General features: G+C 29.4%; 2 protein-coding genes across 3 annotated transcripts in view; one reads left to right on the forward strand and one right to left on the reverse strand.

Annotated features, from left to right (window-relative positions):
• Positions 1–13,421, reverse strand: part of LOC145754529 (transient receptor potential cation channel subfamily M member-like 2) — a 28,647-nt gene extending 15,226 nt beyond the window's left edge. For both annotated transcript variants that reach the window (XM_082570589.1, XM_082570590.1), the window contains exons 1-24: positions 13,272–13,421; positions 12,728–12,823; positions 12,306–12,483; positions 11,689–11,786; positions 11,058–11,138; positions 10,523–10,679; positions 10,124–10,200; positions 9,274–9,412; positions 8,666–8,818; positions 8,213–8,361; positions 7,601–7,773; positions 7,025–7,169; positions 6,451–6,633; positions 5,896–6,063; positions 5,313–5,475; positions 5,130–5,236; positions 4,565–4,684; positions 4,201–4,316; positions 3,861–3,987; positions 3,226–3,409; positions 2,675–2,828; positions 2,033–2,205; positions 1,402–1,534; positions 832–1,010 (exon numbers count right to left, since the gene is read on the reverse strand). In XM_082570589.1, the coding sequence (XP_082426715.1) occupies positions 832–1,010; positions 1,402–1,534; positions 2,033–2,205; positions 2,675–2,828; positions 3,226–3,409; positions 3,861–3,987; positions 4,201–4,316; positions 4,565–4,684; positions 5,130–5,236; positions 5,313–5,475; positions 5,896–6,063; positions 6,451–6,633; positions 7,025–7,169; positions 7,601–7,773; positions 8,213–8,361; positions 8,666–8,818; positions 9,274–9,412; positions 10,124–10,200; positions 10,523–10,679; positions 11,058–11,138; positions 11,689–11,786; positions 12,306–12,483; positions 12,728–12,823; positions 13,272–13,367 (3,349 nt within the window). In that variant the 5' untranslated portion in view covers positions 13,368–13,421. The remainder of the gene's footprint in view (positions 1–831; positions 1,011–1,401; positions 1,535–2,032; positions 2,206–2,674; positions 2,829–3,225; positions 3,410–3,860; positions 3,988–4,200; positions 4,317–4,564; positions 4,685–5,129; positions 5,237–5,312; positions 5,476–5,895; positions 6,064–6,450; positions 6,634–7,024; positions 7,170–7,600; positions 7,774–8,212; positions 8,362–8,665; positions 8,819–9,273; positions 9,413–10,123; positions 10,201–10,522; positions 10,680–11,057; positions 11,139–11,688; positions 11,787–12,305; positions 12,484–12,727; positions 12,824–13,271) is intronic.
• An 803-nt stretch (positions 13,422–14,224) lies between these two features.
• LOC145755038 (uncharacterized) lies at positions 14,225–15,758 on the forward strand. Its single transcript, XM_082571237.1, has 2 exons — positions 14,225–14,306; positions 14,449–15,758. Exon 2 carries the CDS (start codon positions 14,469–14,471, stop codon positions 15,735–15,737), a length of 1,269 nt encoding a protein of 422 aa, XP_082427363.1. The 5' UTR covers positions 14,225–14,306; positions 14,449–14,468; the 3' UTR covers positions 15,738–15,758.
• The last annotated feature ends 3,311 nt before the right edge of the window (positions 15,759–19,069 follow it).

Below are 19,069 nucleotides of genomic sequence, written 5' to 3' on the forward strand. Positions count from 1 at the left end.
GAAGTTCATATTCTTAGTACAAAAATCGAATCAACACTTTAAACGTAAACTTTCCAGATCAGACTTTTTTTGACTGTTCTAAAGCTTAGACAGTTGGGCCTTTCTAGCCCATTGCTTGTCTCTTTTGCCAAGGCTTTAGCGTAGCTCATAACCATTTTTACTGTAAACCAAAACACGACCGCACGCGACGCGTCCAATCGTGGTATGATTTAAATTTAAATGAATATGGCAATCCAAATTATTGTTTATGATCTCATAGCGCCCAGTAGCGGTTAGCAAAATTTAAAAGAAAAATTGGGAATGCGCAAAATAAAATTATTGTTTGTGGTCTCATAGCGCCCAGTAGCGGTTAGCAAAATTTAAAAGAAAAATTGAGAAAGCGCAAATAAAATTATTGTTTATGGTCTCATAGCGCCCAGTAGCGGTTAGCAAAATTTTAAAGAAAAATTGGAAATGCGCAAATAAAATTATTGTTTATGGTCTCATAGCGCCCAGTAGCGGTTAGTAAAATTTAAAAATAAAATTTGAAATGCGCAAATAAAATTATTGTTTGTGGTCTTAGAGCGCCCACTAGCGGTTGGTAAAATTTTCAAAAAAACTGCCCTTAACTAAGGGAATTCAAATTATTTAAATATGGTCTCACAACGCCCAGTAGCGGTTGGTAAAATTTAACAAAGCATTAGAAAATTGTGCAAAATAAGAATTAAAAAAAACAAAGGTATTAAAGTTGATATTACCAACAAACTGGTATAAGAGCATTGATTACAATAAATACCCAAAAATAATATTGTTTGTTAACTAAAATATAATAATAACATAAATTGTACTTACCTTCTTTATGTAGAACTTTAGGCACCATTTCGTTGTCTTTTAAAGCTGATATCAACCATTTTAACGCTTCATTCATCTCCTTGTTTTGTTGCATAATTTTCTTTACTTTCCTCTTTACTTTTTTCTGATGTTTCAGTGTTTCCTTTACAGAATCAACCGTGCTTGCAAGCTCATCAATTCTATAAAATAAATGACAACACTGTATTATTATACCTAGTGATATCCCGTCTTATAAAGAGCATTTTAATTGTTGTAACTTGGTCACAAATTAAATTTAAGCACAAAATGCACTTTCTATAGGCCTTCCATACATATGTATATCATACACTACGCTTATTATGCACATGGACCGAAAGGGGACTTAAGTTTGTACAATTAAAAGAAAATAATGAAAGTTATAAAAATACAACAACATACAATGACACACAATGCTTATGGTTTACTAAACCTTTTATATACAGATTTTTTATGCGTATATAAACTAATAACAAAACAAATTTACATAAACGCAATTTCACTACCAAAAATTTGAACAACTTTATGAAAACTTTAACAGATAGGGTAACTCACCTATCACTTATTCCTTCCACTCTATTTTCAAGTTTTTCTCTTTGTAACTTCTTCTGTCTAGAGTTGAACAGATCAGCGTTATATCTTTCCCATAAAACTACTTTCTTTTCATCATTCTCATCAGGAACAGAAGCTGAAAAGAATTTAAAATTGAATTTCAATTAAAAAAGAAAAATTTAAGTCAAATTAAAACATTTCTATTTTACCGTTTTTAAACATAACATTTTATTATAAACAAAAAAAAGTCAAAATTTTATCTAATTTAGTCTAAATTTAACACTTTCAAAAAACACACACTTTTTTACATTTATTTATCCTTGATGTGGGAAGGTCAACTTCATGACCTAAACATAGTGTAACATCAGTTACCCTGACCCAGTCTCAAGTTGACATTGGCAGTTTGAGATATTATAGAACACAATTGTCTGATAATTATGCTGCTGCTTTAGTGTTGGCATAGCAAAAGTTCATATAAGTTATAGCGCCTTACTTAAGGAGGCTACAGCATGAGAGGGGTAGGGATCAGACCCAAGACCTCATGTAATAAAGGCAGGTGACCACAATGCCAGTATACTTAATACAAGGCATGCAATTACGCAACTAAATTAATTTCAATTCAGCCAAAACTTACAGAATGGGTTGTCATGATCCCCATCACAACACGAAGTTAGAGCCCTAGAAATATGATGAACTACACTTAATGGTGTAGCTAGCCATGGTTTTTTGGAGTATTCATATATTAACTCATATCGTTGAAACTTCCATAAACTGTCAGTGTTCTGTACTAAGTTGTCGAATGTATAACTGTAAGGTACAAAAAGAAAGGTTAAATTGCCTGTAAATTTAAACTATTTTATCTGGACAAAACCCTAAAAAAGAAAGTGAAAGCAGAGAAAAATTAAATCATCTAGCATGTATATTAATCACACTGTAAAAAAAAACAAAAACAGATGAATTAAATTTGGATTTTAAACTATATTAAACAGCTATTTTAATATATATAAACAAGTGGCTAAAATTCTAAGTGAGAAAGAAAGGGAGAAAATAACTTTAAGTCAACTAACAAGTATGCTACTTATTTTATCAAATAATACCAAAAAACAGTAAAAACAAAAACTGATTAAATTGTATTATAATTTTAAACTATATTAACTTGCAGGTTGCTTATTACCTCATTTGTAAAAAAACTTTAAAAATAAAAAAAATGTAAAACACATATAGTATAATGCAAAAATACATCTACACACTAATACAAATGAACCTTTAACCTTACCTGAACATAGCAATAAGAAGGTTCAGTAGCAGAACATTAGCAAGTAATAAATATCCAGCAGACAGCACCGGAACAATCCAATGTTGTTCGGGGCATCTTCTTTCACCAGAATCAATCAAAGTTACATTGTTGGTGCATACAAACTCATCATCAGCTAAAACGATAAATGCATTTATAAACTATATGTTTATAATTAAAACCTGGGTTGGTGTAGTAGTTAGAGCACTTATTTTAAACATATTTATTGTATATTTTTTGTTTTAATGTAACATTTGTTACCCTGACCCAGTCTCAAGTTGACTTTGCCAAATTAAGATATTATAGAGTATATTTGCCCAATAATTAACAGTAGATAGTTTTTTTTCATTGCACTTTTTAAACCAGCAGTTTTTATCTTATAAGGTTCTAGGTTCAATAACCTGATACCACCACTAAAGTATTTTAGTGTCTTAAAGAAAACAGTACCAACATTAGAACTCAATTTTTAATGTTTACAAATATCTAAGATTTTTATACAAGCTTTATAAATAAAAACTTTAATGCTTTTTTACCTGGATTATAGCTTATCTCAGGCAGAAATAATTCTCCATAAATATGCCAGTAAGCTTTGCTAAAAATTCCAAGAAATGCTGTTCCAAAGTCGGCCTCGTTTGGGTACAATATTGCCTGACTTGAAACTCCGTAAGCAAATATAAACACAAACAAAATAAACACGAAAAATCCGAGATCTCGAAGCTAAAAAATAAATAATTTTTAAATTAACAAAAGTAATTTTAACAAGCTAGAAAAGTTAGCAAAAATATAACTTAATTTAAAGTTATATAGGAACTAAATTATGTTCACAAAGAATTTGTTATTTGTGTTAAAGATATTACTGTACACAAATGCAATATATTTATTCAACAAACAATAAATTCATTTAAGAAACCAAACTTCCTTTACATCATCTTTCTAATTTCCTGAATTGTTTAGTTTATATACTTAAGCCATAAAGCTCTAACTAAGGGTAATTAAAATATAAAATAATAGTAATTATCCACTAATATGACTGGAAAAAACATATAAACATAGCTAAATTTTAAAAACTATATTATACAAATGTACCAAAAAATGACTTGAATAATGCTAAAACAAAATAACCCCATACTAAAATTTATGCCTGAGTTAGAATTAAAAATGAACTTACCATATTTCCCACCATAATTAGTTTGGGACCTAGAGCTTTGTGGATTGTAAAAATGTTTAGAATTCGCAAACAAAATACAATGAAAGAAACTGCCAGCACTTGTCTTGCTGCGTTCAAGTAATAAAATCTAAAAAAATAAACAATTTAAATCAGACTTAGATAATAGTATTCTGCAACATAAGTAAATCATAAAATTTTATACTTTCAGTATCCTTAATAAATAATGGGTACAAATATTGCTTAAATTAAAAAACATCAATATAGAACTGAGTGTTAAAAGCAAGTTAAAACGAAATAAAATTTACTTGAGATGCACCATATAAAATCCTTTACAACTTACCTTAAACCAAACCCAATCCCAAACAACACGATCGCCAAAACATCCATTTTATTCCAGGTATCTTGAAACCAAATTTTGATTCTTTTTCGAACACGTTTGTGGTTATGCTTACTAATCTAAAAAAAAAAACTTTAATTTAAAAATAAAGCTAATTTAAACCTTGAAATAGCATAAATTAGTGTTTTATTTTAAAAATATACCTAAAATTATTACAATAAAAAAGTTTTTACTTAGTTAATATATATTCAAATTTTAAAGTAAATTGAAATGTTAAACAGTTCAACGAAAATAATTAAATTTGGGTATTAATACCAACAAGACACTTATAAAACTTTAACTAATTTATATATGTTAATACACTTACTTGTTTAACTTCATCTAAGGCCAAACAGACAACCCAAGCCAGTAAAATATACTCAAATATTGAAGCAGTGGTGCCAGAGAAGTTAAATACAAGAATGTAGGTGAATAACAGAAGAAAGGCCTGCAAAATTTAATTAAAATTAAAGAATATATTTTGTCATATTTACTTACAAGATCAATTACAATTTAATATATATTTGTTTATTCTTGACATGGATAGAATTCACAACCTAAAGTAAAGTAACATCAGTTGCTTCAACCCAGTCTTGAATTGCCTTTGGAAGTTTGGGATAATATAAATTATAATTGCCCAGCAATTAAGCTGCTGATTAGGTGTTGGCTCAGCAAGAGTTTACACCATTTATAGCGCATTGCTTAAGGGTGCTACAGCATAAAAGCAGTGAAAATTAAATTCCAAACCTCATGCGGTGAAGCCAAGTGTTGTAACCACTACACCACACTGCCGGTCAATATATATGATTTTTAACTATGAGTTTTTTCATCCAATTTTATTAAATTTTTATCAGGTGTTTTAAAATTACTATTTTTAGTACATTAAATCTTACCACATAGAAGTAGACGTTGTACCAGAACTTGACAATTGGAGCATAAAAAAACTTTGAAGTTTTCTGAACAAAAGTTGGTTCCTTTACTTCGCTTTTATTGTTTGTTTCTGCAATTTAGAAATTAATAATTAACAACTTTTTAAAGAAATTTTTAGGGTTTTTAATTTCAGGGTTTCCAAATACCTGTATCTGTATCAACCACTTCTTTATCAAAATGAATAACAAAAGGCATTATAGGGGGAAACACTGTGCATATAATCACTAAGAATGGACTCGTTTTTTCCTCCATTCCACCAAGCCAGATCTTACTCAACAAATACTGGACAGCTTGATGTGATATAAAATCCTAAACATTAAAAAAATGATCTATTAGTATGTAATTTCTTATTATGGCATTGGAAGCATTTATTTCTATTATGGCACTGGTAAACAATCCTATAGTTTTAAGTTTGTGCTGTGCAATGCTATACTATTTAGATTGTGTTTCAAAAAGATTTCGGGTTTGAGCCACACCAATGCCACACTATTCACCCTTGAAGCTGTCGTTTTCAGATAGCTCAAAACATGTCACAACAGCACACATTATATTAAAACCCATATCCTTAAGGAAAATATATAAAAAGGGTAAATTATAAAAAAGATTTTTTTGCTTGCTTAAATCTTTATCAAAAAATACCTAAAAAAAACTTTTAAAACCATAACCTTATTATACAACATAAAAATAATTAAAAATAATAAGATAGTACATTTAAAACCGAGTTTCTACCTTGCATTTAGCCTTGACAGCTGTTTCAAGACAGGTCAGATCTCCCCATTTTTTTACTCTTCTAGTTATTGATGCAGCCGCTATATCAGGATCCTTCTCATAAAACTCAGTTAAAACACCAGTAGCTAACTCTTCATAAACATTTGCATGATCCAATAAGTCAGCTTTCTGTTAAGGAGGTACAATAATTGTTATCAAAACTAATTGAAATAACTTTTTTATATATTTTTATCCTTGATGTGCGAAGGTCGACTTCACAACCTAAACATAGAGTTACATTAGTTATCCCGACCCAGTCTCGAATTAACTTTGCTGGTTTGGAATATCACCAACTATAATTGTCTGATAACTAATCTGATGATAAGTTGGGCACAGCAGGAGTTTATACCGTCTATAGTGACTTACTCGAGAGTGCTACAGCATAAAAGCAGTGGAAATCAAACCAAGGATGTCATGTTGAAAGGCCAAGTGTTTTTATAACTACCTTACATTGTCATCTTATCAGCATGAATAACAACATCTTGTGAAATTTTGTGTTAATTCTTACATACTTACACTTTCTCTGAGTTCAATCCTCTGGGCAAGAGATTTTAGCATCCTGGTTGCCATGACAGCGGCAGGAAGCTCCTCCCACAATCCTACCCACAATGCCATTGCAGTTTGTCTTTTGTTCGTCAATATACACCACTGAAACAATTCACGGATTGGGTTGAAATATTTCTGATAAGCAATTTTTTCCTAAATTTAAATGCAAAAATTTAACTTAAAGTAACATTAAGAAAATAAAAAGGAATTTTTTTCTATGTCTTTATCCTTGATGTGGAAAGATCAAAAGCACGTCCTAAATATAGAGTGACAACAGTTACTCCAACCCAGTCTCGAGTTACCTTTGACAGTTTGGGAAATTATAGATCATAATTGCCTGATAATTAAACTGCTAATTAATCGTTAGCTCAGCAGAAGTTTTAAACCGTTTCTAATGCCTTACTCAAGAGTGCTACAGCATGAGAGCAGTGGAGATTAAACCCACGACCTCATGTACTGTAGCAAGTGTTTTAACCAGAACACCATGCTGCCAGTTCATTATAAAACCAATAAAGAAATGAAATACAAAAAATTAATGTACCACCTTGTCCTCCTTTCCATTAAGTTGGGTTTCCTCGTAAACTTGGTTATTAACACAACATTCTGTTGAGAGATTTTTGGTGGTATTCAAGATTTTAAGATGAGAATAAGGTGACTTGTAAGTATATCCCATAAGTGATTTCATTACTCTAAAAAAAATTAGAAATTAAAAGCACATAACCTAATAAAACCTAATAATGACTAAAATAGGATATAAATAATTTATTAGACATTAGTTAATTGTAAATATTTTTTTTTTAAATGTCAACCAAAGAAAAACCAAGCTTTAAACATGGGGTTTTTGGTTTAATTTCCACTGTTTATATCAAAGTGCTTTTGAATAAGGCCCTATAAACATTACAAACTTCCCCCAAGCACAAAACCAATAAAATAGATTAATTCTAAGCAATTCTAACTATAAATAATATTATAAACTACCAAAAGCAACTGGAGACTGGGTCAAGGTAACAAATGTTACTCTATGTTAAGGCACTAAAGTCAACACTCTTAAATTAAGAATAAAATATATATTTGTTACCAAAAGATTTACAGCATTAATTTCTATGCAATTTAAACTTACTTTCCAATTGTTTCGATTGTGATTTCCTTTTCTTTTTTATACTTTTTTAACAGAGTCTCAATATTAGAATTTTCTTCAGATTTTTTGTACAACTCAACCAATCTTTGGGTGGTTAAAAATAACCTTAAATTCAATCCATAATCGAGAAATAATTTAACAAATTCCGTCTTGTCCTAAAAATAAACAAATCATGTTAAAAATCAATTAGAACAAATCTTTTAAATAATGCCTTAGCCTGAATAATTATGTCTTTAAATAACACAGTCTAAAAAAAGTTTTCTTGTAAAGGTTATTGTTAAAACAAAATTCCAATAAAAAGTTTAATAATAATTTACAGAGTTTAGTAAATGTCCTAAACTTATCTACCTATATAAATATATATATATGTATGTATGTCCAATTTATATGTCTACAAAATAAATTACACTGCTGTTTGTGGTGCGCGGGTGAATTATCCTGGCCAAATATTAGATGCAACCATATTACAACAAATAAAATGGCAATCAAAGATAGAGCTTTTGACTAGCAATTTTAAAATAAATTAAACTGCTATAGCAAAGAAAAAGTGATTTATAAAAAAAGCATACTACGCATAACACCATTATCATTTACCTTGTACAAAGCTTCTAGAAAGAGTTGACAAAGATCACTTTGTGCAATATTAGCATCATCAGTTAATATATGTGAATGAGCAATATCACTTCTATCCCAGGTAAGTGCTAACTTCAACTGCTCAATTCTATTCTCCTTTAAATCAGGATCTGAAAAAATAAACCTTTGTAAAACATTTGATGGTCTTAGTAGTATATGTTCACATAAAATGGGGTTTAGAACTGTTAAATAAGGAGCCTAAAGCAACAGCACTTGTAGTACAAACAAAAGAGTATGTGATTATATATACCATGATTTCCCTTTACGTTTTGACCAATTTAACTTAATTTACAACTTCAACTAACAGTTAAAAAAATGATATTTTTAGTTATTAGGCTTAAGCAATTTCTACACTTGGTTTTACAATTTCTATTACATTTTATTCTGTTTTATGCTTCTACCAAGTTTACTTACTGTTGAGAATTGCTTGCAAAATAGCAATATCCAGGTCAGCAATATTATCCTCATTATCCACTTGAAACAAGGTAATATTTTCCTTCATTCTAATACATTCCTTTACTGTGTTGGTGTTCCTGTTTAAACCATCAAATTTTGTCATTCCCTGCTCTGTGAAAACAAGTCAGTATTACATTAATGTATTTGATGTTAATTTAACATAATACTTTGCATTTCAAACTTAAGTTGACCAATTTATATCAACATTGGGTAGGTTGTAGAAGGCATAACTTTATTAAAATAGCACTAATATGAACTATAACTAAGTGTAAAGGACACATTTAAATTTTATGTAGCAATATGTATGTATTCAAAGGAGTTAAATATAATCTAAGTCATAAAAAAGTCAAGTGATTTAACCCAAAATATCTAAATATTAAGAAAGCATACTGCGAAGCATTTTAAAATATTCAAAATATAAAATATTATTAATGAATCTTTTTAATCAAATGAGTAAATAATTAACGTAATATTCCTATGATTAACCACTTTTGACTATTCTTTAATTTACAGCGCATCTATATGTAAATCAAGATACAGAAATTTTACAATTTAGAAACACTTACCTATCATAAGCTCCTTAACAAGTTGGTCGGTAACAGCAGTATGAGAATAAGAGTAAAGTGAACCCAGTATACTAGCCCACCCTCCAGACCCATCAACCACTACTACAGGAGTGCCTTGTTTAAGTGAGCTGTATACTGTCTGTATAAAGTAAATATAAAAGTGGTTAAATTCAGACATTTAATAAACGGTTAATATGAACATAAAAAACTGGTATTGCAAATTTAAACTTAGAATTTTATAATTTATGTGATGGTCTGGTGCATATAATTATACAAAGTAGGTAAGATTTGACACATAAAAGATATAAGACACTAGGGTTGGATGATACAAAATATTTGGGTAAATGTAAATTTAAACCACCTATTGTCATTACTGTTAGTATAGTAGGGTACAAAGCAATCAAAAAGTAATTGAAAATTAAACACAATTGAGTGACAAAAATGTAAAGGATTTATAATATACATAATTAAGTTGACAAACTTCATAGACAGGATTAATATTTATTTTTTTTTTGTATATATCTTTATCCTCGATGTGGGAAAGTCGAATGCGTGACTTAAACATAGAGTAACATCAGTTATTCCGACCAAGTCTTGAGTTGCCTGTGGCAGTTTGGGATATTCTAGATTATAATTGCCAGTTATTATGCTGCTTTAAGTGCTGGCTCAGCAGAAGTTCATACCATTTATAGGGCCTTACTTAAGGGCGCTAAAGCATGAGATCAGTGGGGATTGAATCCACGACCTTATGTGTGGTGTAGCAAGAGTTCTTACCACGCTGTCAGTTAAATAAACATTTTGTGACAAATTGTCATATAAATATACAAAACATGATTAAATGTAAACTTACTTCTAATGAGCCAGGACCACCTTGAACAATCACACACACAATAAAAACCTTGACGCCTTTCTCACTGCTCTTTTTAGCTGAAGTAAAAAGTTAAACAAAAGGTTAGTCATATTTTAATACAATGAATTCTTCAAAAGTTTAGCTAGGCAATTGATTTAAAATGTTGTTTAAAAACATAGTCATCAAAAAAATATAATAAAACAATATATTTATATGCAATTTGTTAAAAAAATTCCTATTTTTGAGTAATAATTTAATAGCCAAACTATTTAGTTCCGATATAGCTTCGATTGAAAGAAATGCAAGCCTTGTCAGGTCTAAACAACCCAACATATCGTCAATATTCAACAAACTAATATTTATATACTACACTTAACTTTAAGTTTAACCAATACTTACCAACATAACTTTCAAATCTTGTTCTCAAATCGATTTCAGTTCCATATTTATCTTTGCTTCCATCATCCACTAGTATAAAATGTGTGTGGTTCTTATCCAATAGACTTGTTTTATCATTATATCGTGGATCATCCATATCATGACTGTATTGAGCAGGCTGAAAAATTAATTGTTACTTTATATATTTATGGTAAATTTTAACTAGCTTAGGGATTGGAGTAAAACACTTTGTTTTATTACATGGGGCCCTGAGTTTGATTTCTATTGTTTCTATGCTGTTTTGCCTTTGATTAAGACAATTTAAAAAGTAAGAAATCCTATTGATCTCAAAACAATTAGGTAAAGGATGTTAAGTAACAGAACTACCAAGGTCTATAGAAGAAAATAAAGGTAAATTAACCTTATTAAGGCTTGTGTAATTATTATTTTACAAAATTGAAAGTAAAAAATTCTATAAAAACAACCTCGAAATGTTGAACAGATAAAATCGAAAGTTAATTTATTAAAATAAAAGTAGTTATAAAAGTAATCTTACTTCAAACAAGTTTTTATTTTTATTCTCAAGTTGATGTCGGTTTCTTATTATTCCCCATGGAACAATACCCAGAGCTACAACCTTAAACACAATTGGAAATTAAGGTTTATATATTTATCTGGTTGATTTTAATTAAAAAAATTTAATTTTTAAATGTTGTATAATTTGATATAAAAGACCTAGAAAAGCCAGTTTTTATTCTTAAAAAAGGCATAATTTAAACAGATAAGCAACATTATATTTAATTTGTTTATGTATTACACATTTCAAAAATATATATTTAAATATCATTATACAGTTGTTTTTATATATATCTTTATCCTTGATTTGAGAAAGTCAACTTAATGACCTAAACAAAGACTAACATATGCTAACCTGACCCAGTCTCGAGTTGGCTCAGGCAGTTTAGGATAATAGGAATATAATTGCCAAATAATTACGCTGCTGATTAACTTTTGACTCAGCAGAAGTTTATACCATTTCTAGTGCCTTACTCAAGGGTGCTACAGCATGAAAGCAGTGAGAATCAAACCCATGGCCTAATGTAGTGTGACAAGTTCTCTGACTACAACACTGCGCTGCCAGGAATTGCTTTTAATGAACAAAAACTTTCATTATACCATAAACTAACCTTTTGATCTGAGCTTTTAACAACTGCATATTCCTGAACAGCTTTCCCAACATGTTTCATCACCCCGCAGTTGGTTCCCCCAGTTGTTATCCATGCCCCTGTATAAGTAAAAAAACTACCTGTTACTTGGTGTTTTAACTATGTTTTTTATATTTATTTATTCCTAATGTGCGAAGTTTAACTTCACGACCTAAACATAACATATTAGCCTGAACCTGCCTTAAGTTAAATGTGGCAGTTTGGGATTTTATAAATTTAAAATTACCCATTAGTTAAACTACTGATTAAGTGTGGCTTAGCAGAAATTTATACCCAATATAGCACCTTACTTAAAGGCGACATAGGAGTAAATGAAAATCAAACACTTTACATTTATGTTGCTAAAAGAAAAATGATAAAAAATTTGATTTGAAATTGTTTTCGAAAAAGTTACAGTGTCTTAAAGACTTTTTATGTGCAGAGAAAACAATAAATCATCCTTAGCAAAAATAAAAAAAGCAACAATTAAGAAATATACTTAGTTTTTTTTTCTTTTTAAAGGTTTTAATAATTAGCTTGTTAATACAATTGTGTTAATTTGTTACTTGTTAAAGTTATATTTTGAGAAATTTGTTCACCTGTATTTTCTGCTACTTTGATCAAGCTTTTTCGAAATATTTTCGTTAAACTGAATTTCATTTTGAAATCTTGGGCACCCCCAGTGACAGATATAATAAAATTTGGGAGTCGCATTCCCCATTTCTTTGTGACAGCATAAAGCTCTTCCACACTGGTTTGATGACCGAGTCTAACATACTTTAAATAAAAAAAGTAATTTAATATTATTAGTGGACAAAATTTGTCATTTTCATAAATAATTACAAAATTGTAGAGATTAAAAAAAACTTAATTTCCAAAATATAAAATAACTTAATTCCCAAATTTTTTATTTATTTTTTCCATATATACCTTTTTTTTAAAGGCCTGGTTTAGTTTAAACAAAGGCTAAATAAGATTGCCTATGTGTCTATTTAAAGAAATTAAAAAAAAAACATTTTACTTTAGCTTGTTTTTCAGATGTTCCCACGAATTCTAATTCTCCAGAGGCATTAGTTAAATTTCCGTCACTTAACTTAATGTGTTCTGTAACTGAAACCTGAAACAAAAAGTTGTGCTTAGTTAGTTTACACTTAAAAAAAACATGATGCATTATATATATTAAAACCGACAGCGTGATGTAGTGGTCTGAACAAGCTTTACTAAATAAGGTCTTGGGTTCGATCCACACTGCTTTTATGCTGTGGCACCTTTGAGTAGGCGCTAAAAACGATACAAACAACTGCTGCGCCAATCTGCCAATACTTAGTCAAAAGTTTAAATATTGAAAAATTATAGCTTAAATATTGAGCAATTTATCAAAAAATCTTGTGCATGCAAACTGCCCTACTTTCCAGACTATACTGTGCTGAAACGACAATTGTTACTCAACCTTCAGGCCAAAATTTAACACTTTAGTACCATGAAAATTAGAGATATATAAAAATATTTATTTGGATTTCGAATAAAAATGTTAAAATATATTTGATATTAAATGTAATACTTACATTTTGAACTATTTCAGGTAGCTTTAACTTTGAAAATAGTGCATGAGATCTTTTAGACTTCTTGAAATCCGGGTAAACTCTTGATCTTTTAGCCATTTTATATTTCGTATTACAATTACTTTACATTGCCTTTTTATTTAGAAAACGATATCAAAAACTCCATGCCTACCACAAAAACTTAAATATATTGTCAGTTTGTAGATAATAGTGTCTGCAGTTAGTTTTAAATACATAACAGCATCTTTTATTATCATTTAAAACATTTATTTCCTTTAAATTTTACGTTTTTACTTCTCGTGTAAAAAGACGTGAAATAATTTCACTATTATATTATGTTTATGTTTACAAATAACTGAATCGTGGCGGGTAGTAATCGCAAAAAAGCAAACACTTTAAATTTAAAAAACTTTTCACTTAAAAGAAAACACTTTTTTATGTATTTATTCATTTCATAAAATAACTTGTGTTACCTTTGCTTAAGTCTTAGAAAACCTTTAACAGTTACGAATTTCATTTGTCCAAGTTCTCATGTAATGTAGCCTAAAATTTATAAATAACTTTAAACCAACAATTTTTAAACGATATTTTAAGTTACATAAAGTTAAAGTATCCTTGGACTTATTTACCGAAATTTTTAAATCAGTATTAATAAAATTCGTTGATGTAAATTAACGCCAAGCAAACTTAGGCATGTCTTAAAACAACTGTAATTAAAAATGAGTGTTAAGTAAAATAGCAAAAGTTATGTGTTTATTCTTCAAAAATAAAAAGTTAGATGGGCCTAGAAGACAACATGTTAGAATTTAATTTAGCGAGAACAATGGTTTACCGAAACCATTGTTTTAAAACTATTTCAGACAACTTTTCTCTAGGAAACAATCAAGTTCTCATGTTGCGACAACGAATGATTAAACATCGCAACACGTAACTTAATATTTCTGTTTTTGTTAAGATATACACATAGTCGAAAAGATTTTTTGTTATTTTAAACTTAACGCTTATTAGTCATTATTTAAACTAAGTATAGTATACAAGGTATGAATATTTTTTGTATAGTCATTAAATAAAAATAGAAGTAAATGCATAGATATAAATTTAAAAAGTAGTATCTAAATAGGGTTAGATTAATACTTAAATATTTTGTACATCTTATATCGCCTTTTTACACCAACAACAGCTTCTATAACTACAAAAGCTATGAACTCGACAACAACAGAACTAGCAACAACAACAACAACAACATTAACAACAACCGACGAAAATATACTTCCGTCGACACTTATAATCATACTCGGCGTGAGTACTGGATTATTTCTTTTTTGTACTTGTGCCTTGTATTGTCGTTCCCGTCAACGGGATTCATATATAATTCCACAGAGAATGAATTGTTGTTTACGTTCCAGTCGAAGGGGTTCATGTAGAATTCCACAAAGTTTAAAGTGTTGTTCACATCCCAGTCGAAGGGGTTCGTCTAGAAATTCACAGAGTTTAAACGTTGAACTAAGAGAAACAGCAGAATCTTTTGGGGTGAGCCAAATTGTAACAACCGTTGGCGGGACATTCAGTTACAAACACTTTGTTATCACTTTTTCTCAAAATGCAATTTTAGGAGATACAACAATAAACCTTTCAACAGAAGAAAGTAAATCAATCACCTATAATGAAGATAGTCAAATTTGCATATCCCAACTATTAAAATGTAGACCTTTTGGTTTAAAATTTCATAAACTTTTCACAATAACACTTCAAACTAAATATCTATCAGAAGATAATCAAAACTTAGCCAATGCAACAGTGTTTATTAAACGAAAGAACAAAGCCTTGGAAGAGTTAACAAGATCCAGTATAAGCACAGAAGGAGAATTTACATTTACGGCTTTAGAGTTTGGAGATTTCGCAATTTGTCTTAAAAAGTCCGAGTTTTTAAAACTTAAAAAACAATTTGCTACTTTTGGGACTTTAAAAAATGTGGAAAATATATTTGAGTTAACGTGGTATCTTAAATCAGAAACAAATAGTGAAGATTTGTTTGAAAACGAATCTTCTTCAATCCCTTACCAAACCACGGACGTTAACTTGGGGCGGGATATCTATCTTCATCTAAGTTATACCAAGCAAAACGATGGATTACAACATATATGCCAAAAAATAAATTCAGTTCGGTTACAGACTATGGGATTAATTGTAATACCCTGCCGCTTTTTAATTTATTGCAATCAGCAAAACAAAAAATTGCAAAATGACTTTGACGGTGGCATTGGTGAAAGTAACATACCTAATACTCGCCAAGAAGTATCTGTAAACTGTTTAAACAAAAGTAGTACAGACATGTGTGACATAGTAAAATATTCTTTATCCTACAGTAAAACCAAAAATTTATACTCGGAATATATAATTTCGGGACAGTTTTTGTTAACGGAACATAGCATTAATAACTTTTTATTAGACCGATTTAATTTAGGATAAATTACAGTTTTGTTTTATACCAAATCTATATGTTAAGGCCTAACTATTATTGTAAATGTAAAACTTTTTTTTATTTTTTTATCGTTTCTATAAGAACTTGATGTTTTTATTGCTATTATAGAATTATAAAAATTTTAATCAATGTTTCAATTGCATTGTTTTTAAATTTTTTTATTTAGAAAATGTGAATTACACATTAATATTTAAATTGTTAAAAAAGCTTTATAATGGAAAAAAACTGTTTGTTGTTTGGGTTTTTAAAACCTTCTTCAGTCCACAATGTACGGGTTTTAATTTGGTATTGTGTTACCGAAGATTTCGAAGACAAAGAAATTTTTAAAAAACATCAAGGGTCTGCTATACCGTATGAAAAGGTGTTTTTAGATTCCGAGAAAGATTTCTATTTTAATATTGAAGTTAAACCCACAGGAGAAAGATTAAACACAGTTACATGCGAGCCTACACACCACGTGATTCTAAAATCTTGTTTAAGTCGTAATTCATTCGTAACACCAATGCACTTTAAGTTTAAAGCAACAAGTAACGCAAACGAATCTCAGCTATTGACCCAAACAGAAATCCAGTATTCTATATCGGAATATCCAGACGAATTCACATCTGAAAATTGCAAGACATGTCAATCAACTATAATAGACTTTCAAGATCACGAAAACGATAGATCCACAATAAGTGGCAATGGTTAACTAATTTTTTTTTTTTTTTTTTTGTGTATATCTTTATCCTCGATGTGGGAAAGTCGAATGCGCGACTTATACATAGAGTAACATAAGTTACTCCGACCCAGTCTCGAGTTGCCTGTGGCAGTTTGGGATATTATAGAGACTATAATTGCCCGGTAATTATGCTGCTGATTAAGTGCTGGCTCAGCAGGAGTTCATACCGTTTATAGCGCCTTACTCAAGGGCACTACAGCATGAGATCAGTGGGGATTGAACCCACGACCTCATATGTGTAATTTATTGAACATCGATAGAGCTAATATTAATATGTAGTTAAAATAATACGATCGGGGAATAACGGTTTACATTAATACCGTTATGTCGTTTTATATATAAACTTATTCATCTTTTCCATAAATTTTAAATGTGATTTTTCATTCAGTTTAACAAGCATCGCTATTGTGAGTTTCTTCTTGTATTGCCTTATCGCCTAGTCATTTAAGTTAGAAATCCAAATGATTTTTGTGTTATATATATTTCTTTATTTTTAGAGTTATAGTTTTACAGTAATGTTATATATTTTTGGATACGATTCGCCCTGTTTAAACGATTTATAAATGGTCTTTAATAATATTTGTAAAGAGTAATCTTGATTCGTAAATAAGTGTTAAGCCAGTCTTGTTTTTGTTAATTGATTTTTTTTGTGTATCGAAATTGAATACATTGTACAGATTTTCATATGTTGTGTCAGTCGAGTTAGACACTTGCAATTATGGGCCGATTATCGACATTAGTTTTAAATTACCTGGGATTAATTTGTGATCAGGAGCTTATTTTATTCCCCGTTAAATCTTTAAGTTGGTCACATAAGGCAAGGTTATATAAACCCTACAAATAACATTAATTTATTGATACAGAGTTTAAGTTGAAATTAGCCAAAACAGCTTGTAAAACTAGTAAAACTAGCGTTTTAAATTGGAAAAATTTAAACGTAATAAAAGGTTGCCTTTAAAAGTTGTTTTTTATGTTCGACAAAAGTTTGTTAGTCACGAGAAATATTTATTTTATGACAAACTGATAAAAAAATTGGAATTTGTATTGGCTTGTCGTAAAACATAATAAAAATTTATGACAGTTGCGATCGTAAAAAAAGGTCCTAGCATTTTTTTGCCTATTTTCTGGAATATTAATACCTCATAGTTACTAGAAATAATTTATTTTTTGATGGCTCTTAGATAATGGTATCTTAAGTCACTTGAACGTTAACAAAATTATTAATTATTATATGTCACATTTATCTTAACAAAATTTGATATTTTTACAGTGTTTGTATACTGCCGCCACCCAAATCTATTTTTTATGTTTTGTTTATGTTTACAAATAACTTATTTACAACTAAAAATAGTGTCTAAATAATAAAAGTGTGATCGTAAAAAAAAACATTGGGACATTCAGTTACAAACACTTTGTTATCACTTTTTCTCAAAATGCAATTTTAGGAGATACAACAATAAACCTTTCAACAGAAGAAAGTAAATCAATCACCTATAATGAAGATAGTCAAATTTGCATATCCCAACTATTAAAATGTAGACCTTTTGGTTTAAAATTTCATAAACTTTTCACAATAACACTTCAAACTAAATATCTATCAGAAGATAATCAAAACTTAGCCAATGCTACAGTGTTTATTAAACGAAAAAACGAAGCCTGGAACGAGTTAACAAGATCCAGTATAAGCACACAAGGAGAATTTACATTCAAATTTGCATATCCCAACTATTAAAATGTAGATCTTTTGGTTTAAAATTTCATAAACTTTTCACAATAACACTTCAAACTAAATATCTATCAGAAGATAATCAAAACTTAGCCAATGCTACAGTGTTTATTAAACGAAAAAACGAAGCCTGGAACGAGTTAACAAGATCCAGTATAAGCACACAAGGAGAATTTACATTCAAATTTGCATATCCCAACTATTAAAATGTAGACCCTTTGGTTTAAAATTTCATAAACTTTTCACAATAACACTTCAAACTAAATATCTATCAGAAGATAATCAAAACTTAGCCAATGCTACAGTGTTTATTAAACGAAAAAACGAAGCCTGGAACGAGTTAACAAGATCCAGTATAAGCACACAAGGAGAATTTACATTTACGGCCATTGAATTTGGAGATTTTGCAATTTGTCTTAAAAAACAGTCCGAGTTTTTAAAACTTAAAAAACAATTCGCTACTTTTGGAACTTTAAAAAATGTGGAAAATATCTTTGAGTTAACGTGGTATTTTAAATCAGAAAAAAATAGTGAAGATTTATTTGAAAACGAATCCTTATCAATCCCTTACCAAACAATTGACATAAATCTAGGCCGTATTATATATATTTATCTAAGTTATACCACTCGAAACCACGGATTGCATCATATTTATCAGAAAATAAATCATATTTATCAGAAAATAAATTAAAAAAAAAATATAAAAATAAACATTGGTGAAAGTAACATACCTAATACTAGCCAAGAAGTATCTGTAAACTGTTTAAACAAAAGTAGTACAGACTTGTGTGAAATAGTAAAATATTCTTTATCCTACAGTAAAACCAAAAATTTATACTCGGAATATATAATTTCGGGACAGTTTTTGTTAA

This window comes from Corella eumyota, chromosome 6 (genome assembly GCF_963082875.1).
Source record: "Corella eumyota chromosome 6, kaCorEumy4.1, whole genome shotgun sequence".
Classification (NCBI taxonomy): Eukaryota; Metazoa; Chordata; class Ascidiacea; order Phlebobranchia; family Corellidae; genus Corella; species Corella eumyota.